This window comes from Chiloscyllium punctatum, chromosome 1 (assembly GCF_047496795.1).
Source record: "Chiloscyllium punctatum isolate Juve2018m chromosome 1, sChiPun1.3, whole genome shotgun sequence".
In the NCBI taxonomy this organism is placed as follows: Eukaryota; Metazoa; Chordata; class Chondrichthyes; order Orectolobiformes; family Hemiscylliidae; genus Chiloscyllium; species Chiloscyllium punctatum.
The window spans coordinates 144049452-144076962 of record NC_092739.1 but is presented as its reverse complement, the minus strand read 5'-3'; the positions used below and the strand labels follow the sequence as shown (position 1 = coordinate 144076962).

At 40.3% G+C, this 27511-nt stretch overlaps 1 protein-coding gene across 3 annotated transcripts in view; it reads left to right on the top strand.

Moving 5' to 3' along the window:
- Nucleotides 1–27511, top strand: part of immt (inner membrane protein, mitochondrial (mitofilin)) — a 69492-nt gene that overhangs the window by 15548 nt on the left and 26433 nt on the right. The window contains exons 2-9 of one of the 3 annotated variants that reach the window (XM_072576303.1): nt 8289–8362; nt 9425–9614; nt 10962–11073; nt 15498–15602; nt 17133–17258; nt 20801–20926; nt 22847–22983; nt 24813–24916. In XM_072576303.1, the coding sequence (XP_072432404.1) occupies nt 8289–8362; nt 9425–9614; nt 10962–11073; nt 15498–15602; nt 17133–17258; nt 20801–20926; nt 22847–22983; nt 24813–24916 (974 nt within the window). The remainder of the gene's footprint in view (nt 1–8288; nt 8363–9424; nt 9615–10961; nt 11074–15497; nt 15603–17132; nt 17259–20800; nt 20927–22846; nt 22984–24812; nt 24917–27511) is intronic. The other 2 variants (XM_072576312.1, XM_072576322.1) reach the window with 2 other exon arrangements.

The window sequence follows — 27511 nt, the reverse complement described above, 5'->3', positions numbered from 1 at the left end:
TCTGTGTGGGTTTCCTCTGGGTGCTCTGGTTTCCTCCCACAGTCCAAAAATGTGAAGGATAGGTGAATTGGCCATACTAAATTACCCATATTGTTAGGTAAAGGGGTAAATGTAGGGGAATGGGTCTGGGTGGGTTGCTCTTCGCAGGTTTGGTGTGGACTTGTTGGGCTAAAGGGCCTGTTTCCACACTGTAAGTAATCTAATCTACTCTTTTAAATGGAAAGCGAACAGAAGATAAAGTTCATTCAACACTGCCCCCAACCAATATTCCTGAGACAGTGACAGCATGCTGATGAGTACAGAGTAAAGGTACCTCTATTCCTCAAACTAAAATTAAACTGTAATGAAAGTTCCCTCAACTCTTGAAATTAAAGTGAGATTGTCTCTGTGCTGTCTTCATCAAATACTCCTGGGACAGAGATATCTCCGGTTTGAACACGGAGAAAATACATCCCATACACTCAAAACTAAAAGCAAACTGAAAGTAAAATTCCCTTGACACCATCCCCATTAAACACTTTTGGTATGCAAACAACAAGGGGTCAAAATACAGAGCAAGGGTTTCCCTACTGATTTGCGCTCCAAGCATACTGAGCATAAAGTCCCCTCAACATTTTCCCCATCAAATATTCCATGGAAAAACCTAGCCTCCTCATGTCTGAAACCTTTCATCCCAGACAACACCCTGATGAATCTCCTCTGTACTCTCTCCAGTATAATCATTTCCTTCTGATAATAGAGTAGCAACCATATTTCATCTGTGACTTAACCAATGTTTTATGTAATTGGATTGGAGGCAGTTCAGAGGAGATTCCCTAGATTTATCCAAGAGGAGAGGAGTTTGTCTTGTGAAGAGTTTTGGCAGCTTAGTCTACACTGTGTAAGGTTTAGAAAGACAAGCGGTGATCTACCTGAGGTATATAAAATGCTGATGGGGGATTGACAAAGTAGATGCAGAAAGGATGTTTCTCCTCTTGAGGCAATCTAGAACACGAAGTCATACTTTTAGAAAAGATTTAAAACCGATGAGACAATTATTTCTCTCAATCTGTGGAATTCGCTATTCCAGAATGTGGTGGATGCTTGGACATTGAATCAATTTGAGGAGGACATGTATAGATCTTTAATTAGTTGAAGAGTTATGGGGAGTGGGCAGGAAAGTGGAATTGAGGCCAAAATGAAATCAGCCATGATTGAATTGGATGGTGGACCTAGTCTGAAAGACTCAATTGCCCACTCCTAGTTCTTATGCCATTATGTCCTAATTGGAGTAGCAGAGAAAAAATAGGTTTACTGCAGTTATGTAGGGCCTTTGTAAGACAATACTGGTGTAATGTGCACAGTAATCTCTTTACATAAACAATGGTATAGTTGCTTCACATAAGAAGTAGGAGCAGGAGTAGGTCATCTGGCCCATTGAGCCTTCTTTGCTATCCAGCAAGACCATGGCTGATCTTTTTGTAGACTGAGGTCCACATACCTGCTTGCTCACCTTTACTGTTCCAAAGTCGATCTAACTTTGCCTTAACGACATTCAATGAGAAAGCGTCAACCTTCATTGGGCAGGGAATTCCACTAACTCTCAACTCTTTGGGAGAAGAAATTCCTCCTCAACTCAGTCCTAAATCTACTCTTCCTTATTTTGGGGCTATGCCCCCTATTTTAGTTTCACCTGCCAGTGGAAACAGCCACCCTGCTTCTATCTCATTTATTCCCTTCATAATTTAATATATTTCTGTAAAATCCCCCCTCATTCTTTTAAATTCCAATGCATATAATTCCAGTCTTCTCAATCTGTCCTTATAAGCCAACCCTCTCAAGCATTAAATCATAGTTCACTTTGTTATTCCTACCAAAATAGATGACCTCACATTTACCAACATTGTACTCTATCTGCCAGACCTTTGCTCACTCACTCAACTACCGGGAGTCTTCTGCAGACTCATCTTAGTGTCATTTGCAAACTTTGACACTCAATAGTTGGACCCCATCTCCAAATCAGCTGGATAGATTGAAAACGATTGTGGTCGCAATACATCACTAGCCATTGAAAAACACCCATTTATCCTCATTCTTTGTTTCCTGTTAACCAATCCTCTGTCCATGCTGATAGATTACCCATAGCGCTGTGCATCTAATCTTATGCAGTAGCCTTTTGTGTGGCACGTTGAATGCCCTGTGGAAACCCAAATATCCAAACATCCACCTGTTCCCTGTTGTCCACCACACTTGTAATGTCCTTAAAAAATTCCATTAAATTAGTCTGATAGGATAATTTCTATCTAGATGTCTCTGTATTTCTTTTAATGATAGATTCAAGCATTTTCTCCTCTAAATTAAGCTTTAGAGGATTTCAGTACAGTTTGCTAATTCTGGAATTTAGGATTAATCTTTGAGGAAAGGTTGAATGCATCCATGTGTTCCCTAGAGTTTAGAAGGATAAAAGCGCATCTCTGACATATATAAAATCTTAAGGCACTGGCAAAATAGATGTGCTTCGTGTTCGGTGAGTATAGAACCAGGGTCCCAGTCCTAGATTAATTTGGCCAGTCCAAGGTGAAAGGGAATTTTGTTGGAGGATTTGTGAATGTTTGGAATTTGCTCACCAAGAGACCTGAGGATGCATTTTTCTTTAACATGTTTCAAGATAAGGGTCAGTAGTTTAGGATGTGGTTTCATAGTGGCAAGATGGTGTTGAGAATGAATATTAGCTATGAAAGTGATGCAGACTTAAGAGCAGAATATTATCTTTTATTACTGGATACTCTTAGATGCCAATATTTGGCTGAATGACTTCTGTTCTTTAGATCAACATTTGCCACGATCCTAACCACTAAACCTTTTTCATTGCATTGTTGTTTGTTACATTTTCATTGTTCTGTAATATGACAAATGAGGATGATAGATTTGTAATGATTGCATGATGGTTGTAAGAAATGAGGAAGAAAGTTGATAGATTGTGGGAGACTGTGAAAGAGAAAGACGAATTGCCTCCGTTTCAGTACACCAGTTGATTATTTGGAAATGTAGTAGAAAGGATGGTGACTTTTGTACGTGATTACTTTAGCATGTACTGGACATTGCTTAAGTGGGGCATGATGTATTTTGCTGGAAGGCATATTAAGCAAATATTTTTATCTTGACTATTATTCATTCAAGGATATGGGTTTCTCTGGCTGGGCCAGTATTAATTGCCCATCCCAAGTTGCCCTTGAGAGGTGGTAGTGAGCTGCCTTCTTGAACTGCTGCAGTCCTTTTAGTGTTAGAACACCCATAATAAGAACATAGAAAAGTACAGCACAGAACAGGCCCTTTGGCCCACAATGTTGTGCCTAGGTTTAATCCTAATGTAAAAGAATAATAACTTAACCTACGCATCCCTCAACTCACTGCACTCCATGTGCCAGTCCAGTAGTCGCTTAAATGTCCCTAATGACTTTGCTGTGAGGAAGAGTGTTCCAGGATTTTTACTCAGCAGTACTGAGGAACAGTGGTATGTTTCCCAGTCTAGATAATGAGTGATTTGGAGGGGAATTTGCAAGTGGTAAATCTTTTGGAATTCTGTGAAGGCATTAAGAGCAAGGTGGAGAATGGGGACCAAGTGGATGTAGTGTAACTAGATTTCCAAAAGGCCTTCGACAAGGTGTCGCACAAGAGGCTGCTGCATAAGTTAAGCGACATGGGTTCAATTCCTGTCTCGGGTGACTGTGAAGCTTGCACATTCTCCCTGTGTCTGTGTGGTTTTCCTCTGGGTACTCTGGTTTCCTCCCACAATCTAAAGATGTGCAGTTTAGGTGAATTGGCCATGCTAAATTGCCCATTGTGTTAGGTGCATTAGTCAGGGGTAAATATAAGGTAGGGGAATGGGTCTGGATGGACTACTCTTCAGAGGATTGGTGTAGACTTGTTGGGCCGAAGGGTGTGTTTCCATACTGTAGGGAATCTAATCATGGTGTTAGGGATAAAGTATTAGTATGGATAGAGGATTGGTTGACTAACAGGAAGCAAAGAGTGCTATTCTGGCTGGCAATCAGTGACTAGTGATGTACCCCAGGTGTCGGTGTTGGGACTGCAAATTATTTTACAATTTATGTTGATGATCTGGAGATGGGGGCCACATGTAGGTTGGCGCAGAAGCGAAAAAGGCAGAAATGCACCAGATTGTTACCAGTAGCATTCCGACAGATGGTGTTACGGGTAGCACGTGAATTATCACTTGGAGATCATCTAGGTTTGAGGAAGACTCATAAACGGAGTTGTGGCTAGCTTAACAAATTATATAGTTTATCTGGATGATGTAGTGATCTTTAGCGAGTCATGGGAAGATCACATGGTACACTTGGCAGAGCTCTTTGAATGATTACGAAAAGCAAAACTGGTAATAAACTTAAAAGAAACAGAATTTGCAAAGGCAGAGGTGATGTTTTTGGGACAACATCGATTATGGAATGTTGAAGGAATGTGAAGACTAAGGCCATCAGGGAATTTCCATGACCATCCTCGAAAAAAGAGGTGCTTTGATTTTTGGGACTAAGCGGATTCTACTGGAAGTTTATTCCAAATTTCCGGCATCATGGTGGCCCCCTAACAGATTTACTCAAGAACACAATTTCAGTGGACCGAACAATGCCAGGAGGCATTTGAGAACTTAAAAGCAGTATTAACCACAGCACCGGTTTTAGCTACACCAAATTTTTTGAAACCTTTCAAAGTTGCAATTGATGCCAGCGATATCGAAGTAGGAGCTGTACTGCTACAGGAAGATGACGGAATTGAACAGCCAATTGGCTACTTTTCAAAGAAACTCATTCATTAGAGCAAATACTATACCATTGAAAAAGAATTATTGAGTTTGATCCTAGCCTTCCAACGTTTTCATGTTGATGTGACAAACAATGTGTTGGAGACAGTGGTGTACACTGACAACAATGTTTTACATTCTTGGAAAGATTTAAAGACAAAATAAGAGAGTATCTCGTTGGAGTCTAATGTTGCATTCTTTAAATTTACAAATTGTACATATTGCAAGTCGTAAAAGTGTAATGCAGATGCATTGTTGCAGATTTAAAAGAAAAAGTGTAGATAAGATTTGACCAATTCCAGTGTTACATATGTGAAAAGTATAACTTAGACTAATGACCTATGTATTTCATTGTAACGGGATTGAGAATTAGAAAAAGTGAAGCCATCTTTTCATTTATGATGGTTCATTGTTTATTAAGTGGGGGGAAGTTGTTGTGATGTTGAAGGCATGTCCTGACCCTTTTAAGAGAGGGACAACTGCTATTGATGCAGATAAGCCTGGAGATCTAACATCTTGCTCTCAAAGAAATTAGGAAACGCTCTTTATCAAAGGTACATTTTCATATGAAACATACTCTCAGTAAAAAGAAAGACGACCCAGGGAGATCTTTAGCTGGAGGAAGACAGACACCGAAGACGACAATGGCTGTGTGGTTTTGAAATTAAGTTGATGTCATTTTAATAAGTGCTTTATTGGAACAGTATATTTTTATAGAGTTGGAGGCAGATAGTAAGCAGTTAGGAGAAAGGGAGGTTTAGAGTTGTGAATAGCTGTTGATTATGTTCCCTTTTAGATTTAAAAAATAAATAGATGTTTTTTTAAACAATGGAATTTGGGAGTTTTCTGTCACTCATATTTTAACAGATTACAAGGCAAGGTGAACTTTTCTGGGTGTTCGGGTTTAATTAACAGAGGAGTTCACCTCCATGTCGCAATGGTATAAAAAAATTTAGACCTAACCACCAACTGCCAGCATTCAGTCCTGCAAACCACTAGAGACAATACACTGGGAAAAAAAAATTCACAGGCTAGCAAGGGTCATGCTGGTGTAGATTTGCTGAAGTTAAATCCGTCTGACTAAGATGATTCAGGTCTCTGTAGTTACAACGAGCTTGGTCAAGGTATTGACTTTCAGAAGGTATTTGATAAAATATTTCCTGATGGGCACATACAGAAATTAGATGCACAACGTATTAAAGTGGATGTAATAATGTGGGTACAGAGTTGGCAAACTGATCGAGGTAAAAAGTAATGAACATCATGTAAATATATTCCTGAGGGAGAGAATTACACAGCAGAATGAAAACAGAGGGGTCGAGATGGGATAATCATCTGAAGTTGTTGAATTCAATGTTGAGATCGGCAGGCTGTAACGTGCCTAGTCGGAAGATGAAATGCTGTTGAGCTTCACTGGCTCATTGCAGCAGGCCAAGGACAGACGTGGGCATGGGAGCAGGATTGTGTGTTGAAGTGGCAAGCCACAGGAAGGTCCGGGACCTGATTGCGTACAGACCGAAGGTGCTCAGCAAAGCGATCACCCAGTCGGCGTTTTGTCTCTCCGATATAGAGGAGACCACATTGGGAGCAACGAATGCAATAGACCAAATTGAAAGAGGTACAAAGTGAAACACTGCTTAATCTGAAATGAGTGTTTGGGGCCTTGGAAGGTGAGCCTAGAAGAGGTAAAGGGGCAGGTGTTGCGCCTTCTGCGATTGCATGGGAAGGTGCCGTGTGTGATGGGAGAGATGTTAGGTGTGATGGAGGAGTGGACTAGGTTGTCCTGGAGGGAACGATCTCTGCAGAATGCAGACAGGGGTGGGAGGGGATGTGTTTAGTGGTGGCGTCGTGTTGGAGTTGGCAAAAATGGCAGAGGATTATTCTTTGCATGTGAAGGCTGGTGGGGTGAAAGGTGAGAACAAGAGGGACCCTATCCTTGTTCTGGGAAGGGAGGGAGGGGGTGAGGGTCGTGGCGCGAGAGATGGATGGCACGTTGTCAAGAGCCCTGTCAACAACTGTAGGTAGGAAGCCACGGTTGGAGAAGAAGGAGCACCTTCGGTCTGTACGCAATCGGGTCCCGGACCTTCCCGTGGTTTGCCACTTCAACACACAATCCTGCTCCCATGCCCACATGTCTGTCCTTGGCCTGTTGCAATGTACCAGTGAAGCTTAACGCAAACTGGAGGAACAGCAGCTCATCTTCCGACTAGGCAAGTTACAGCCTGCCGGTCTCAACATTGAATTCAACAACTTCAGATGATTATCCCATCTCGACCCCTCTGTTTTCATTCTGCTCCGTAATTTAATTTAATTTATTTTATTTGTATTTTTTATAGTTTTTTCACTGCTCTGTACCTCTTATTTCTTGTCTCTTTCTCTCGCTCCTCACTCTCTCATCACCTTTTTCCTCTCCTCTTCCCCCTTTGCTACCCTTCTCCCCTGTTTTCCATTTTGCCTCAGCTTCACCAATCTCCCACATATTTTATCACATAGCACTGGCTTCACCATTGGTCATTCACAGCTCCTAATTTCCCTATAATCTCTCTATGCACTGTCGTTATCACCTCTTTATTGTTACCATTGCTTCTGGAGCCATGACTCACCTTCTCTCAGCCTAGTTTAAAAAACCTCCCTATTTCTCCCTTTTTTTAGCTTTGACAAAGGGTCCGTTAGATTCGAAACGACAGTTCTTTTCTCTCCTTACAGATGCTGCTAGACCTGCTGAGATTTTCCAGCATTTTCTCTTTTGGTTTTCTATTCCTGAGGGATTGGATTTAGGATCACAGCTTTCCTTGTTTTTTTAACAATTGCGCTTTGATATAGGTCGGGCGATTGTAATGTTTGAGTCAACTTTGCAGCACTAAATAGTGAGTGTGTTTGCAGTGAATTTCAAGAGGACATAAAATGGTTAAGTGGGGGACACAGCAATTCAGTTTAATGCATAAGTATAAAGTATGGAACAGTTGGAGGAATGTAATCCAAGTGGTACTGCCTGAAGGGTTTAAGTACAGAGACTTAAGATCTTATATTGTTGAACCTTTGAAAGTAAGAGGGAATGCTGTTGAGGTGGCTAGAAAATTAAAAAATCAGGAGCCCTCTTGTATTTAACAAAAAAAGCTATAGAAAACCTGAGAGCATTTGTGCAAAGAAGTGTTAATGTTTTAGGTCTGTACCTTTCTTCCTAACTGCAATGTCATAAACCTGAAATGTGTGCAGAAAGGGTTTACTGGGACACTGTCTGTCTGTTCATTGACAACTTTAAAGTCCTACTGTTACAGTGCTGCTTGTTTTAAATGTTTCATGTAATTGTCTGAAATTAATGGGCATGCATGTGACTGCTGTATAACAAACCAGTTCCCCTAAGTCAGTTTATAGTATATTGTAAAATCAAACCTTTTGAGTTTAGTGCTTTGAGGGATGGCAAATTCTTTCTTGGGTAAAGACTTCCCTTTTTATTAAACCATTCTGTTTTCCTGGTCTCTCACAGAAGTGCCTTTGTGGTAAATCACAGCTCCATTCTTTGCGACAATGCCGTGGGTACACAACTGGGAGTAGTACTGGGTATGTATAACATATTAGCTGAAAATAAAATTGTCCTAAAAAATACATACATATTTCTAATTTTTAAATGTGTTAAAATTATTTGAATATTCTTTCCCCTCCAAATAAAAGAGCAGTGTGCTTGATCTCAGCAAAACTCGTCTCTAGCTGGGGCAGTTATTGATTGTTGCAATGCGACAGAGTAATAACGTGATAATTCAAGACCTTTTTATTATTGGTACTTGAAATGCAAGAATGGAATATACTTGCTCTGATCATTTTTCCTCCTCCTTTGTCGGTGCAGATGAAAGAATCTTTGCTCAATTTGTCACAGGAGAAATAAAGCAATGCTGATATTATTTAACTGTTATTGGCATAATAGCTGTATTGGATTCTGGAACTCTAGTTCTAACTAAGCATTAGAAAATATCGTCATATCAATTCTCGTGAAGTGAAAAAATCCCAACAAGATATTTTGCCTGGGGTGGGGGAGCCCAGAACTAGAGGGTATAGCTTTAGGGTGAGGGGGAAAGATATAAAAGAGACCTAAGGGGAAACTTTTTATCGTACGTGTATGGAATGAGCTGCCAAAGGAAGTGGTGGAGGCTGGGACAATTACAGCATTTAAGAGGCATCTGGATGGGTATACGAATTGGAAGGGTACAGAGGCCAAGTGCTGGCAATTGGGACTGGATTAGGTTAGGATATCTGGTTGGCATGAGCGAGTTGGACTGAAGGGTTGTGCTGTACACCTCTATGACTCTGACGATGAACCAACAAGATAAATATATTGGTTAAATATATAAAATAATTTGACAGAATACATTTTTAAAAAATGATTTCAGTAATGATATTGCATCTAGTTTGATGTTCAAATTAATTTATTCAAGCAGTTCTTAGGCAGGTACTGCATGACAAATCTATAATCTGCTCCTGTCAATTGACTCGTATTATTACTTGGGAATATGTAACTAGATAATGTGGCTAACTTTTATGAAAGAATGTTATGGTAGCTATAAATGTATTACTTTTTCCAAATGTATTACCCTATTACGAGGTGATTTGTTTTTCTTCAATTCATAGAACCTCAGCAGGCAAAATAGTGGGAGGAAGTATCTTGTTTGTTGGAGGTGGCCTGGGTGGCACTATATTGTATGCAAAGTGGGATCCCAAATTTCGAGAGAATATAGAGAAAACCGTCCCGTACTCCGATAAAGTGTTTGAATTAGCTCTTGGTCCTGCACCATATAACCTACCCCTTTTAAAGAAACAGGTATGTGCATTGAAACTTAAAATCTGTATTCTTGCTTGATTATTCATTCTAGTTGACTTCATAAAATCATGGAAAAACACAGTACAGAAGGATGTCATTTTGCCCATCAAACCATATTAGTTATTTTGAAGAGCAGTTCTCTTAGTTCTACTCTCTTGCTTTTTCTAAATTTCCCTATATTTTGCTTTGCTTCAAGGTATTTTTAATGCCCTTTGAAGGCTACTATTTATTCTGTGTCACTAGCCTACTGGCCAAATCCTAGTCATGTTTTAAAATTTTTTTGGTGCTTCTCCCAAGCACTTTTAATTTTTGCTATCTAGTTAGCAAGTCCTTTTAGTCATTGTTGTCATCTTTAACCAAATCTCATCCTGACCTCCTTTGATTGAAGGATAGAAATGCCAGTTTCCCCAGTCAATCCATTACTTTAATTACTCATTCCTGGAACTGTTTTGCAAATCTCCATGCTCTCTCCAAAGCCTTTGCTTTGCTTCTTAACTGTGCTATCCTGACTAGGATGCATTATTTCAGCTGAACCAGTACTTTATGAATTTTATTTTTTACCTTTTAAATATTCATACAACAAGCGCACAGAAAGTGCTGTTCCTGCCACCAGAATGTGTGGTTTATACACCTTTAGACAGTGGGGTACAGACCCAATTCCTTACCTTGATGCCTTACATTTCTCACTGAAAATCTGTAGATATTGGTTATGTTTTTCACAGATTCCTTTAAAATGTCTTTGCAGAGTCTTGAAGTTGTAGAGATGGGGGTCAGGACTGAAATTGGTCTTGTTTGACTCTTATCTTTTCATTTGCGACGAAAAATATGCTTGTGTGCTTGTATTTTCTTATGTCAGTCATTGCAAGAACAAAAATATGGAGTGTTGCTGGAAAAGCCATTGTTTATTAAAACTAAAATTCTAGAACTCATTTTGTTGAAATGGGTGTTGTGGGTTCCGTTGTATATTTGTTACAAGCATATGAGGTGAGCTTATGCAAATTTTAATATGTCGAAGAGTGCAGTGCTGGAAAAGCACAGCCAGTCAAGCAGCATCTGAGGAACAGGAGAGTCAATGTTTTGAGCATATGCTCTTCGTTAGAGCTTATGCTGAAAACATTGACTCTCCTACGCCTTGGATTCTGCCTGACCGGCTGTGCTTTTCCAGCATCACACTCTTTGACTCCGAGTTCCAGCATCTGCACTCCTCACTTTCTCTAAATTTTAAAATGAATAGCTTTCTTCATTATATTACTTAATTATGGTTAAGCATTTCCAGTTCTGCGTTAGGTTTTATAGTATTTAGTATGGTAGTTGTCAATATTTCATTTGAACCCATGTTTTTAAAAGGACACAAAAACATTGTCAGTATCGACGTCCTCTGAAGTATTGAAAGGATCCAAACTGCCGAAATCCGTGCCAGATAAAGAAGCTTCAGCTGTTGAAGAGATCATCGGAGAAGGTAATTTTGACTTGTGTAACTAAGATTTCAGTCCATAATTATTACTTTTAGTGTTGTCAGAAAACATGGGTTAAGGATATGAAACTACTCAGCAATAGGCTAATGAGAATTGTTCTGAAATGTTCAGGTTTGATCTCCAATTTTAGTAATAGATTTGAAAAGGATATGCTGGAAACCTTTGCAGAAAATAGCTTCAATCGAAATCAGGGTATGTAATTTTATGCTTCCGAGTTCAACCTCATCAGCATTATTGCTACCACCACATGTTGGTCCACTCCACAGAGTCACTTACCATCCTGATTTGGCAACATAATGCAAATTCTTCACTGTTATTGGGTATAAATCCAGGAGCTCCCTCCTGAACTGCATTGTGTCTGCCTACACCAAATGGGATTACAAAAGTTGTAAAAGCAGCTCACCACCGCCACAATGCAAAATAGATTTGGACATAAATGCTGGTCCAACCTGAAATGTCCATGTCCTGTAAATGAAACTTTTATTATTGTTTGAGATTAATAGCTTTGCGGATAGGGAATATGAGAGACTCTTTTATAAATTTCATGATGAATTTCAATGGAAGCCTTGAAAGCGGGAGAGCTGAAGACCTACAAACCTAGACCAAATGTACCAAATACATGGCAAGTTCCTTTGTGAATATTATTTCATCTGTTGCAGTTCTTAAGAGTCAGCATTAACTTGTGCATCAATCAGCACACTGCAGTTCTATTCAGGTGATTAAATTGGTTTTAGTGTTCAACAAATTGAGATTGAATAGTTTACCGCCAGTGTGAAATAAGTTATTGCTACGACAAAATGACTCTCTTGGTAGTTGGTTGATTGTTGCTGCAAGAAAGATTGAGAATAGTGTTGGTATGGTGGTACACCCCATGAGTTTGCGTCATAGAATCCCAACAGCAAGGAAGCATTCAGCTCAGCAAATCAACACTGACCCTCTGAAAAGCATCCCATCCAGACCCTGCTGTAATCCTGCATTTTCCAATGCTAATCTATTTTAACTTGGACATCCCTGGATACAGGGCAATTTAGCATGACCAATTCACTTAACCAACACATCTTTGGACTGTGGGAGGAAATTGGAGCACCCAGACCATACTCACACCCAAATGGGGAGAATATACAAACTCTACACAGTTATCCAAGGCTGGAATCAAACCTGGGTCCCTGGCACTGGGAGGCAGCAGTGTTACTACTAAGCCACTGTGCCACCCAGGGTTTGCACTTTTTTTTTTGACAGTGATCTGTAATGGTGTCACTGCACAGCTCAGTTATTTGCATACTGTGATGTAGGGGGTGAATGATGTTTGTGAACTTGTCTATAAAGCTATTGCATTTTTTCAAAGAGCAGTTCCATTCATTGAGTCAAAAATTTGCGCAAGATTAAAGAAAGTCATGTGAAAAGGCATGCTCTGCATTTTGCCTGAAGTGAAGTGATGATTGTATTAGTTGTTGTGCAGGTGTATTGGAAATCATAGGAAGGGTCTCCTCAGCAATTAGCAAGAACCACTGAGAAAATAACCCGTTTAAGATTTTGTAAATAGTCAATCATAGTGCTGTGGCCTTTAATTACTACACTCCATCCAGACTTTTACTGAAATTTTGTGAAAATTTTTGAAATCACTTGGAAATTTTTTCACTTTGCCAGAGTTTCACAAATGGGCCATGCATCTGAAGGATTGCTAAGTTTTCTCAAGGTTTCAGTACTTCAGTAGGTATACTGTCAGGATATTATGAACAATATTCCTGCTAACCACCTCACATGCTGGTTAGCATGCTAATGAATGACTTCCACTTCGTGAAACCGCTTCCCCACATGGACTTCAGAGGTCCTCGCAGTGACAAAAGGAACTAAAATTTGGTCAGGACTAGAACTCTACTTGTTTTTCAGTGAGTTGACAGTATTTATCACTTGGTCAAGCACATTGTCAGTTGGTTGTCTGTTGTAGGAAGTTAGCAGATGGAGGCCACTCAGATGCTCAAGTCTGTTTTTCCATTTTAAAGATATCTAAATGATATCTGCCTTAATGCTGTATCCCCATATAATCCCATATCTCTTGATTTCATTAGTAACCAGAAAGAATCCGTTTCTCTTGCAACTAATGACTGAGTTTATGCAGCCCTCTTTGATAGAGAACTACAAAGATTCACTACCCTCTGAACAAAGAAGTTCCCCCTCATCTGAATCCTTAGATGGTTTATCCTAAGTGGTCTATATCCACAACCAAGGGAAACATCTTTTCTGCATTCACTGTCTGTTCCTTTAAGAATTTTGTAAGTTTCTTTGAGATTGTCTCTTGTTTTACTAAACTGTAGAGGATGCAGGCTCAGTCTCCTCATGGGACAAGTCCCACCATTCCAGGAATTAGTTTGGTGAACTTCTATTGCATTCACTCTTTTGAAAGTATATCTTTCCTTGGAACCATTGCTCTGTACAATTAAAGCAAGACTTCTTTTGCTGTGGACTCCAATCTTCTTGAAGTACCTTCTGCCCCCATCCAGGTGTTATTTTCCTTTTTCTTTGCAGCAGCTGTTTCCTGGTCATCATTATAAAAGTTTTTAAATTCCAGATTTATTAAATGTGTGTTTCACTATCTGCCACAGTAGGATTTGAACTCCAGTTCCCAGAGCATTAGATTGAGTTTCTAGAATATTAGTGCAATAACAATACCACTGTGCCATCGTCATCTCCTCCTACTTACCACTACCACTGCACTACAAGTGCCTCCCTATGCTGCCCCCCCAGCTAATCCAACTCGTTCGATATGGATTGTCAGCACTGATCACTACCTCCCATCACTGCAGTACTCCACTGTTCACAACCTCCTAAACTGAGAATGAACCACTTTTTTTTCTCTGCTTTCTGACTGTTAGCCAGTTCTCAATCCTTTTAAGTATTAACCCAATCTGATGTATGTTAATTTTGTTTGCTAACATGATGTGTGGGACTTCATCAAAAACTTTCTGAAAATCCAAAAACCTCTCATGGTTCCCCCTGCCGGACATTGACTCTGCTTGTAACATCCTCAAAAAACACTTATCCACTTTGTCAAATATGATTTTCCTGTCGTGAATGTATGTTGAATTTTTCCAGTCAGACAATCTTTACTACTTAATCTCCATTAATTGCAACCGTTATAATTGTGTTTTTGCCAACTGCTGAAGTCCAGCTAATAGGTTTGTTGTTCCCTGTTTTTCACTTTTCCTCCTTTCTTAAGCAGTGGGGTTACATCTGCTTGCTGCCTTCCAGTCTCTGCACAGTGATCATTAATGCATCCATTATCTCTACTGCTCCAGTACCACTTTTATTTTTACTAATAGTAACTTACAGTTCCACTCTTTCACCTGCATCTTTTGATCTTAATCATTTCAAGTAGTCTTCTTATTTCTTCGTATCTGAAGACAGAAATGCAGTACCTATTTAGTTTCTCTATCATCTCTGTTTCCTTTTATATATTCTGCTGTCTCTCTGTTATGGACCCACATTTGTCTTTGCTCATCAATGGATTTGAGAGGAAAACCTGCCAGTTGATATGTTTAATGCAGCATTGGGATGGGGAGAGAATATTTGAATAAATGCTGTCTTTAGAAATGAACATTTTTTTTGTCTTTGTGATGGAGAATATTAGGGAAGAAACTTTTATTCCATTTATTTGCGTGCTGCAGAGTTCAGATCAAAACTTTCTTTAGCTTAGTTTTAACAAACATAAATGAATACATAAACTTGAGGTTTGAGCAAATGATACATGAAGAATAAATGAAAACAAAACAGTCCTAAGAAATAATGAAGGTTTAAAATAAGTAATGTAAAGAAAGATTACTTTTTTTTGTAGGAAATTCATGAGCAATGAAGTGTAGGACTACACAGTGAGACAAAAAGTATTCAAAGAGTGGGAAGGACAAAAAAAAAAGTCATAATATAAAGTAATCTTTTTATTAAAGGATAAATATGTTAAGGAGCTAAAATTAAGAGTGGGGGAAATATTTATGAAACGAGGTGCACAAAGAAATTCAGTTGGGTGGAGACTGACCTGCAAGAGTACATTGTGAAAATATTCAGATTGTTTTGAATGATGGTTTGTTTTATGTAACAAGGCTTATAAAGGTGTTCTCAAATGGGTATACTGAAGGGCTCCTGCCCGAAACGTCGATTTTCCTGTTCCTCGGATGCTGCCTGACCTGTGCTTTTCCAGCACAACTCTAATCTTGACTCTGATCTCCAGCAACCGGCGTCCTCACTTTCGCCACAAATTGTATACTGCTGAGGAATTGTTGCCATAATGAAATCACTAGCATAGAAATGTGAGGTAAATCCCTGACTGCATATCTCTCTCAAGTGCTTTATAGAGACCATAATTTTAATGCTATACAATCCTTTTTGTCTTTCTGGTACCCTACCCTGTGTTCAGCTTCTTCTAAAGATGCAGCTGCAATTATTTCTGCTGTTGGTGATGCTCCAACAGTCCCTGCTCCTGGGGTCCAAGTTGAAATGGAAGAAAAACATGACGCAAGTCGTAAGTAAAGAGATCTGTTCAATGACAGAAGTTATGATGTCTGATTTATCAGGAAATATGATGTAACCATTTAGAGAATAATTTCACCAGACTACTTGCTCAAAAACATCTCTTTACGACATTAGCTGTTGATCTTGATTTAGAATTGTTAGTAGAGAAAATAGTAAACAAAAATTAAACAGACGATAAGTTGTCTCCTGGAGTCTGTGAGCTAAAGAGTGCTGACTGTAGCACCACGTAAATGTACTTGCAACACAAAACTTTCCAAATGGAAAGCATAATCTAAATGCCAACTAAAGTCATGGTGATAGAATTGCTTGTGTAGAATTAACCAGAAGAAAGTTGAATTACTTGTTGCTGCAAGGGAAGGGAGAAAGTTTTAGATTTGATCTCTCTTATACTGTACAGAAGTAATTCAATTTTCTTATTCAATCACTACAGCATTAGTCAGGAATGTATATTGCATTGGATGTTCTCTGACTTAATGAGAATAATTCCACAGAATAGCCACTCACTTGTGTATGTGAGATGAACATATCTTTTGGATTCTCAATTTTAATTATGCCACCATTGATTACTGTGCCTTCAGTTGCTTGGGCTTTAAGCTTTGCAATTCTGTCCTCAAATATTTTTGCATCCATACTCCTCCTCTCTTCAAAGATGCTGCTTTAGGCTTACCTTTTTGACAGAGCTTCTTGTCAGTTGTCTTAATCTGTTCAGTAACAAGTTATTTTTGGTTGATATCACTCATGAACCACCATTAGTTGCTTTGCCATGTTAGTGGTTCCATAATAAGGGTAACTTGTATATATGAACAGAGGAGGATAATGATACACTTGAAACAGTTGTTCTCACCACTTGTACAGTCCATTGCACACTATTTATGAACAATAATGTATTTTGGCCAAACATTGCTAACCATTTTCTGTTGCTCTCAAGTGTCAGGTAGAAAGGCACAACTTATATTAGGCATGTTGGCTAGTTTGTTAATCATCGGTTCAGTATTTACTAATCCTGCTATGGATTGCAGGAAATATCAGTGCTTCGCTGTATTCTTTACTGGCACAATTGGCACGTCAGGTCCTTGCACAAATTGGAAAGTGACATCCAATGTCATTTTGCATTTTTGTGATCAGCAGAAATCACATTCATTTACAACATCAAAAACTATGGTTTTAATATGATTTATCCACTGGTGTGGTCTTTATAAGCAGATGGAATTGTATTGGGACCTGAATTTTGGAGCAAAGCAGATGTTGGCTAACAAGTAGCTACTTGGCAGTCAGTTAGCTCAGTTGGCTAGATAGCTTTATTGTGGTGCAGAATGATGTCAACAGTCTGCGTCAGTCTCTGCTGAGATAGTTTATCGAAGGCTGCCATCTTTCCTTATACATACTTGGTACAGAGTGATGTCCCTCAAACTATAGAGCAACTTTTAGAGGATATGTAGTTGTTTTTGTTAAGGACATATTTGTCATTCAAAGTGACCTACTCCTGGTCATAAATATGCTGTCCTTATGTTCTTAAAAGGTGAAAGCTGTAGTTGTGAAAACGAAGCCGTACAGGGCCAGCACATCGCAGCAGAAGAACACCCACCTCAGGAAGTAGCAAAACACCTAGCTCAGCAAGATAGAGAGGAAAACATCAAAGTTGTTGGTAAATAAAATCAATTTCAAAATGGCTTGAAAAGAGGTGCCAATGATTCCATGTAGACTATGTAGAATTACTAGGTAAAAACAATGACTGCAGATGCTGGAAACCAGATTCTGGATTAGTGGTGCTGGAAGAGCACAGCAGTTTCAGGCAGCACCCAAGGAGCAGTAAAATTGATGTTTCAGGCAAAAGCCCTTCATGGAACATAGAACAATACAGCACAGAACAGGCCCTTCGGCCCATGATGTTGTGCCGAACATATGTCCTAGCTTAAGCACCTATCCATGTACCTATCCAATTACCGCTTAAAGGTCATCAATGATTCTGACTCTGCCACTCCCAAAGGCAGCGCATTCCATGCCCCCACCACTCTCTGGGTAAAGAACCTACCCCTGACATCCCCCCTATATCTTCCACCCTTCACCTTAAATTTATGTCCCCTTGTAACACTGTTGTACCCGGGGAAAAAGTCTCTGACTGTCTACTCTATCTATTCCCCTGATCATCTTATAAACCTCTATCAAGTCACCCCTCATCCTTCGCCCTTCCAATGAGAAAAGGCCTAGCATTCCCAACCTATCCTCGTACAACCTATTCTCCATTCCAGGCAACATCCTGGTAAATCTCCTCTGCACCCTCTCCAAAGCTTCCACATCTTTCCTAAAATGAGGCGACCAGAACTGTACGCAGTACTCCAAATGTGGCCTTACCAAGGTCCTATACAGCTGCAACATCACCTCACGACTCTTGAATTCAGTCCCTCTGCTAATGAACGCTAATACACCGTGGGCCTCCTTACAAGCTCTATCCACCTGAGTGGCAACTTTCAAAGAGCTATGAACATAGACCCCAAGATCCCTCTGCTCCTCCACCTTACTAAGAACCCTATTGTTAACCCTGTATTCCGCATTCTTATTTGTCCTTCCAAAATGGACAACCTCACACTTGACAGGGTTGAACTCCATCTGCCACTCCTCAGCCCAGCTTTCCACATTATCTAAGTCCCTTTGCAGCTGACGACAGCCCTCCTCACTATCCACAACTCCACCAATCTTCATACCGTCTGCAAGTTTACTGACTCACCCTTCGGCTCCCTCTTCCAAGTCATTAATAAAAATTACAAACAGCAGAGGACCCAGAACTGATTCCTGTGGAACTCTACTTGTAACTGGGCTCCAGGCTGAATATTTACCATCTATCACCATTCTCTGACTTCGACCGGTTAGCCAGTTCTCTATCCACTGGCCAAATTTCCCACTATCCCATACCTCCTGACTTTCCGCATAAGCCTACCATGGGGAACCTTATCAAATGCGTTACTAAAATCCATGTACACTACATCCACTGCTCTACTCTCATCCACATGCTTGACCACCACCTCAAAGAATTCAATAAGGCTTGTAAGGCGAGACCTACCCCTCTCAAATCCGTGCTGGCTGTCCCTAATCAAGCAGTGTCTTTCCAGGTACTCATAAATCCTATCCCTTCGTACCCTTTCCATTACTTTGCCTACCACCGACGTAAGACTAACTGGCCTGTAATTCCCAGAGTTATCCCTATTCCCTTTTTTGAACAGGGGCACAACATTTGTCACTCTCCAGTCCTCTGGCACCACCCCCGTTGACAGTGAAGACGTAAAGATCATTGCCAACGGCTCTGCAATTTCCTATCTTGCTTCCCACATAATCCTCTGATATATCCCGTCAGGCCCAGGGGACTTGTCTATCCTCAAGTTTTTCAAAATGCCCAACACATCTTCCTTCCTAACAAGTATCTTCTCTAGCTTACCGGTCCGTTTCATACTCTCCTCTTCAACAATACGGTCCCTTGCATTTGTAAATACTGAAGAAAAGTACTCATTCAAGACCCCTCCTATCTCTTTTGACTCAATACACAGTCTCCCACTACTGTCCTTGATCGTACCTTCCCTCGTTCTCGTCATTCTCGTGTTTCTCACATACGCATAAAAGGCTTTGGGATTATCCTTGATCCTACCTGCCAAAGATTTTTCATGCCCTCTCTTAGCTCTCCTAATCCCTTTCTTCAGCTCCCTCCTGGCTATCCTGTATCCCTCCAACGCTCTGAGCCTTGTTTCCTCAACCTTATGTAAGCCGCCTTCTTCCTACTTACAAGACATTCAACCTCCCTCGTCAACCAAGGTTCCCTCACACGACATCTCTTTCCTGCCTGACAGGTACATACATATCAAGGACACGTCGTATCTGTTCCTTGAAAAAGTTCCACATTTCAACGACATCCTTCCCTGACAGTCTATGCTCCCAATTTACGCTCCTCAGATCCTGTCTTGCAGCATCCTATTTACCCTTCTCCCAATTGTAAAACCTACCCTGTTGCACGTACCTATCTCTCTCCATAACCAAGATGAAAGCCACAGAATTGTGGTCACCATCACCAAACTGCTCACCCATTAACAAGCCCATCACTTGTCCCAGTTCGTTACCAAATCCAATATGGCCTCCCGTCTGGTCGCACAATCTCCATACTGAGTTAGAAAAGCTTCCTGGACACACTGCACAAACACCGCCACGTCCAATCTACTTGTTCTAAAGAACTTCCAATCAATATTTGGGAAGTTGAAATCGCCCATGACTACTATCCTGTGGCTTCTGCACCTCTCCAAAATCTGTTTCCCAATCTGTTTCTCCACATCTCTGCTGCTATTGGGGAGCCTATAGTAAACACCCAACAAGGTGACTGCTCCTTTCCTATTTCTGACTTCAGCCCATACTACCTCCAAAGGCAGATCCCCCTCAAACTGCCTTTCTGCAGCCATTATACCAGTTCTAATTAGCAACGCCCCCCCGCTCCTTTTTTACCACCCCCCCCCCCCCCCCCGACCTTACTGAAACATCTTTTAGAATTACTGCCTACTCAGTTGTTCCATGTATCTTTTACTGAATTGAAGTCTCTTAAATCAGAAAATCAGACGTCCAAAAAATCTCAAAAGGCTACCTGGATATTATGAACTTATGACTGTAATCTTTAAATCAGTTGGCTGCTTAGATACTTTTAATATAAACAAAGTTCCTGAGGGGCATCTGACATCAGCATGTCTTCTGGAAGATGCGAACAGAAGTTTAATGAAACTTACTGACATCAGTGTAACTTCATTCAATGAGGGAACGAAGTCTTAGGATCAGAAACTGGTCAGTGAAGCCACATTACTTTTAAAAGAAAGGATCAAGAGGTTTACCTGGAATCTTCTTAACCAGCAAGTTTAATGTCAGTTGTTGGGAAAATAACTGAATAATTTTTGTAATTTGTTAAAGTGCAAGGAAGAGACAACTTCATGAGTTATTTTTAATAAAAGATATGACCGATGAGTTAGAAAAAATCGCTAACAGAAGTTACCAGTGGCTGTATTAAATTATACAGCAAAGAAAATGGGGTCAGTAAATAACTAATCAAGTTTCTGGAGAGAGGAAACATTTGAAGGATATGTAATTGTTTTTGTTAAGGGCACATTTGTCATTCAAAGTGACCTACTCCTGGTCATAAATATGCTGTCCTTATGTTCTTAAAAGGTGAAAGCTGTAGTTGTGAAAATGAAGCCGTACAGGGCCAGCACATCGTAGTAGAAGAACATCCACCTCAGGAAGTTGCAAAACACCTAGCTCAGCAAGATAGAGAGGAAAACATCAAAGTTGTTGGTAAATAAAATCAATTTCAAATTCTTTAACTACTAACAGGTAGATTTTATGACTAACATGATGAATATATACATTCCCCAGCTGCAAGTTGATAGGTCTTCACCGGCATTTTTTTGGTGGTGAAATTTCTCCCACCTCCTGAAAGTCCAGGTAATGTTGCATAAGGATCCCACAGCCTCTTGCAGCTTGCCATTACTTCCTCGAAGTAATAAAGGAAGATTTGCATATATATTGACTTTCAAGACTAATGGACATCCAAAAACATTTCATAGCCAATGGCATGCTTCTGAAGTGCAATCTCTATGTGACAGAGGCAAATTTGTGCATAGCAGTGTCCTTGGATCAGTACTGATGATGAACGGGATAATCCCTTTTGTCACTACTTTCATTAAATGATTAATGTTAGGATCTGAAGAAGAATTCTGTTGTATTTTGAAATAGTGCCGTGGGAGAGTCAAAGGTAGATAGGATGGTGAAGAAGGCGTTTGGTATGCTTTCCTTTATTGGTCAGTGTATTGAGTACAGAAGTTGTGAAGTCATGTTGCGGCTATACAGGACATTGGTTAGGCCACTTTTGGAATATTGTGTGCAATTCTGGTCTCCTTCCTATTGGAAGGATGTTGTGAAACTTGAAAGGGTTCGGAAAAGATTTTCAAGGATGTTGCCAGGGTTGGAGGTTTTGAGCAGGAGAGGTGGAATAGGCTGGGGCTATTTTCCCTGGACCGTCAGAGGCTGAGGGGTGACCTTATAGAGATTTATAAAATCATGAGGGCATGGATAGGATAAATAGACAAAGTCTTTTCCCTGGATTGGGGGAACTAGACGGCATAGGTTGAGGGTGAGAGGGGAAAGATACAAAAGAGACCTAAGGGGCAACCTTTTCTCAGAGGGTGGTGTGTGTATGGAATGAGCTGTCAGAGGAAGTGGTTGAGGCTGGTACAATTGCAACATTTAAAAGACCTCTGGATGGATATATGAATATTAAGGGTTTAGAGCATATGGGCAGGGTGCTGGCAAGTAGGACTAGATTAGGTTAAGATATCTGGTCGGCATGGACGAGTTGGGCCGAAGGGTCTAGCTCCATGCTGTACATCTCTATGACTATGACATCCACCTGAGAGGTTAGACAGGGACTTGGTTTAATGTCATCTTAAAATAATCTATCCTGTTATAATTCTGTTTTCTCTATTCTCGCTTTACTTGATTGGTGACATTGTTAGATTTATTTATCTCCAGGGAGTGTTTTGTTTGAAACTAGGTAACAAATTTGATGCAATCTGCCTCACTTGATGTTTCACTTTGGCTAAAATACTCCCTGAAATTTGGTGGGGTTGTGACTCCCAACACTCCTGAGTGTTTCAAATTGCACAGTAGGAAAGGTGCGTATGCACACCTTGAACCACTTTGCCATATACAAATCAAGGCAGTGTCCAAAAATGCGCAATATTTATGAGTGAACAGGATGGAATGATTTAACTTCAGTACTTGCAGAGGTGCTGTACATGCACCTGTTGCACATGTACTGAAATTGTTTTCGGGGTGTCAGCAGACATTTTTGTCTGTTGGAGCCATATCAGCCATAAATCTTCCATGGGTCTCTGTGAAAACTTGCCTTTGAAGAGGAAATCAGGATTTTGATCCTAACTGCTCTACAGCAAATCCTGAGAAAATGCATTTATGGGTGTCAAAGGACAATTTGATACTCAGCTATGATGCTTCAAAGTCAAAGATGCTGCCAGTTCTCTGCCCCAAGGTTCACATGAAGGATTGCCATTTGAGATTAAATTTCATTAAACACCTTAATGCTATTAATTAATTGTCTGTGTCCTGGGCAAAACTAGTGGTACTCAATAGATTTTTGTTTTGAGGAAATTTCATTATAATTCTGTACTTTTTATAAAGTGTATTATTCTTGTGCAGAAATAACATCAACTTTGGAGGATGCTCTTGGTAGAAGTGCTCAAGTTACACTCAAGGCAATTGAAGCTCAGGATTCAGCCATAGAAGCCATTACCTTGCATGCCCAGAGGTTAAAGGAAGCCATGGATGATTCGGAGGTAAACTAGTAGAGAGGAATGTGAATATTTAAAATGAAATGTCATTGTAAGGATCTTTTAAGTCTTTGTTATAATGGTCTGTCTTGATTGGTTCATAAGTATATGCACATGTTTAGAAGTCCCTGCTTGAATCGCTAGATTTGTTACAGTACAAAGGGGCAGTTTGGCATGTCGTGACCATCATCTCTCCTTGGGGCAATTTATTTAGAGGCACACGTCTACCTTCTCCCCATAGTCCTGTACATTTTTCCTTTTCCGATAACAATTCAACTCCCTTGGGAATGTCTTAATTAAACATGCTTCCATCATGTCCTGTCTATAAATTGCTGCATAAAAGTATTTTTCCACATGTTGTTATTTGCTCTTTTGCCAATTACCTTAAATCTGTACTGTCTGATTTTCCATCATTCCACCAATAAGGATGGTTTCTCCCCATCTATGCAGATCCCTGATGATTTTGAAAACCTCCATCCATTCCTCTCTCCATACTTTTTATCTATTTTATGTATATATCTGAATTTCTTTATCCTATTTCTATTTCCATGATTCTCTTTTATATTCTTCAGTACCTTCACATCTTCCCTAAAATGTAATGCCCAGAGTGGATGCAGTATTCCAAGTGAGGCTGAGCTAGTGTTCTATACAAGTGTAACACAACCTCATTCATTTTATATCCTTGCTGCAACACTCAAAATATACGGGGCTGTGGACAGATTTTCACCCAGAAGTCCCCAAATCCCTGGAAAAATCCACTCATGAGAGTGACCAGTTGGAGAAAGTCACCCCCTAAATAAAGTAGAAGGAAATTGGTGCGGGGTTGCACCTTGAATCGCAAGTTGGTTATCTTCCATGGTGATTGCTGATTGACTGATTAGTCAGCTATCAGCACTAAATCTGGGTGAAAGTGACCTGTAAATGGATGAAGTTAAAAATCACACAACACTAGGATATAATCTAACAGGTTTAATTGGAAGCACTAGCCTTCGGTGCATTGCTCCTTCATCAGGTGGCGCTCCGAAAGCTAGTGCTTCCAATTAAACCTGTTGGACGATAACCTGGTGTTGTGATTTTTAACTTTGTACACCCCAGTCCAACACCGGCATCTCCAAATCATGTAAATGGATGAGCAGCTAACAGTTTCGAAAGTACTTGATCAGAATAAAGCAGTGAGGAAGTTTGAGTTCTGAGGAAGGATCACTGGATCTGAAATGTTGACTCTGATTTCTCTTGACAGATGCTGCCAGACCTACTGAGGTTTTCCAGCAACTTCTGTGGGTCCACTTTTTGCTGAGGTTCTGGTAAAGGGCCTGAGTGGATAAAGAGTTGAGCTGGAAAAAGCACAGCAGATCAGGCAGCATCAGCATCAGAGGAGGAGAGGAGTCAACGTTTTAGGTCGGAACCATTCTCTATTTTAAGGCAGCCTGAATTTAAGGGGTCATTATATTTTGAGAACACATAGTGGATCCTACTGTAAAGCTTAATGGAGTGTTGATTATTACTGAGAAGTTTGAATTTTTCTAATTCTGTTGATATAAGTTCAAGTGTCACATACATCAACAGAAACACAGAATGCCTTGGGAATAAGGGCTTATGCCCGAAATGTCGATTCTCCTGCTCCTTGGATACTGCCTGACCTGTGCTTTTCCAGGAAAAGCCTCAAGTAAACTTGCTTCCACTTCAGTTGCTACAGTATTATGTAGGCAAATATAGATAGTTTGAGCACCACAAAAATTTAACAAATAACAATACTTAATCTGTTTTTAGTTTAGGTTTTTTTATATATTGTAGAGAAAATGTCTTATTTTAGTGATTGTCATTGTTTATATCAGAATACTGTAGATCGAAAGTCGGAACAATGGCGAGCCTTGGAAAATGCTTTGAGCATCCGCAGCAAGGTTGTAAACCAAGCCAATGAAGCAATGGTGAAAGCCAAGTAAGGTTTTTTAAAAAAAATTATTTTATTTTCAAAGATGTTTTATAAATTTGGATGGGTGTGAACAGAATCCACAAAATTCTAAGAAATATGAAGTAACTAGATTAAAGAATTTGAGATTTATTCCAAACAAGGAGGAAATTTAATGCATTGTGTTTATTCTGACCATCTCAATGTGTTATCCAAATAGTTTGATCCCTCTACCTCATGTCTTTTTGAAATTTATATATTTTTCTAATTCCTATTCTTTGTGTTCATATCTTTTTCAACCCACATGCTGGGTTATACATCACTTATTAAGAGTGATCCAGTCATGGTGACCCCAACCAAGCAGCTTGTTCTTGGAAATGCAACATTGTTGCTGCAGTGGTCCATGCCTTTTGTTTTGCAAAGTGTTTTCTCCAAAAAGTTCCAGATATGTACGAAGATGTATGTTTGGTTTCTGATAGTATAACTTCATATTTTGGGTAACATATCTTTTTACAAATAAGCAGGTACAAATAAGATGAATTTCTGTGAGCAGTCACTGAGTATCCAGATGTCGTCTTGTGGAAGAGTTGGTGCAAGTTGTGCAGCTCTCAAACATGAGTTCCAAGCAACACCTAGAATCCGGAGACTATCTTAGTCAATGAGAATCAAGAATATAAAAGAGCAAATGGAAGATGACTATTTGGGAATGCTAATCTTTAATGGAGGAGTCAATGTAATGTAATGGTAGACTGAACTAAGGGCATTATGTTGATAGCGGAATGAGCAAGAACTTCAGTGCAGCCTTTGCTAACTAGATGTTACTGAGCACTAATGACGTTAGAGGACATAAATCACTTTAGCAGAGGATTAATGAAAACCCCAAGGCATTTTACTAAGAGCAAGAAGTTTACCAGTGAAAGCCTGTTAGAAACCAAAGAGGCAACTATGTGTGGTACCAGAGGACATGGATGAGGTCTTGAATGAATATTTCCCGTCTCTACTCATAAAGAAGAAAGACATTGTAGCTAGAGGTTTCAGTTGAGATGGTGAGGTTCTATAACACCTTAAAACTAATAAGGAGGAGGTATCAGATACTTTACTAGGCATAAAGAAATGTAAATCCCAAGGTCTGATGAGACTGATTCCAGACTGCTTTGGGAGGCAAGGGAGGAAATTCCTGGGGTCCTAGCAGAATATATAATATGCTGCTGGCCACAAGTGAAGTGCTAGATGAGTGGTGAATAGCTAATGTGGTTCCTTTTGTTCAAGAAGAGCAGCAGAAATAGGCCTGGTAATTACAGACCATTAGTCTGACATCGTAGTGGGGAAATTACTGGAAAATTTTCTGAAGCATGGAATCAATACTTGGAAAGGCAGCGATTGATCAGGGATAAACAGCACGGATATGCTTAAGGGAAAGTCTGTCTAATTTGAGGATTTTTGACAAAGTCCCACATGGAAGATTGATCCAAAGACAAGAGTCCAAAGGATCCAGGGCAAGTTTAATCAAGAATGGCTTGCAAATAGGAGGCAAAGGATAATGGAAGCCTGTGACCAGTGGTGTACCACAGGGATTGGTGCTGGGAACATTGCTGTTTGTGATGTTTGTTAACAACTGGGATGTGAATGTAGAAGGAATAATTAGTAAGTTTGTAGATAACACAAAAAAAGTTATGGTGTTGATGGTGAGGAGAATGGTCTCAGGCTGAAATCTGCTACTGATCAGTTGTTAAATTGGGCAGATCAGTGCCAGTTGGAATTTAATCCTGATCAGTGAGATGATGCATTTTGGGAAGCCTAAAAAGAGAAGGACATAAACAATATATAATTGGTCTGTGCGGAGTACTGAAGCGCAAAGTGTGTACAGGTCCATAGATCCCTGAAAGTGTCAGCACATGTAGAAAGTGTGGTGAAAAAGGCATATGGGATGCTTGCCTTTGTTAGCCGGAGTGTAAAATACAGGAGCAAGGAAGTTTACAACTTTATAAAACATTGTGTCAGGCCTCAGATGGAACTGTGTGCAGTTCTATTTACCACACTATTGGAAGGACGTGATTGCACTGGAGACGGTGCAGAGGAGATTCACCATGGCAAGTCTGAGTTATGAGGAGAGATTAGATAGGCTGGGTTTGTTTTTTCGAAGACACCTCCTCCTACCGCCCCCTTGACCATGACCCCAACCCCCATCACCAAACCATCATCTCCCAGACCATATAGAACCTCATCACCTCAGGAGATCTCCCACCCACAGCTTCCAACCTCATAGTCTGGGAACCCCGCACTGCCCGATTCTACCTCCTTCCCAAGATCCACAGGCCTGACCACCCCGGCCGACCCATTCTCAGCCTGCTCCTGCCCTACTGAACTCATCTCCACCTAACTCGATACTGTCCTATCTTCCCCCCCCCCCTCCCCCCAGTCCAGGAACTCCCCACATACATTCGAGACACCACCCATGCCCTCCACCACCTCCAAGACTTCAGTTTCCCTGGCCCCCAATGGCTCATCTTCACCATGGACATCCAATCCCTCTACACCTCCATACGCCATGACCAGGGCCTCCAAGCCCTCAGTTTCTTCCTCTCCCAACGTCCCCAACAGTATCCTTCCACGGACACACTCATT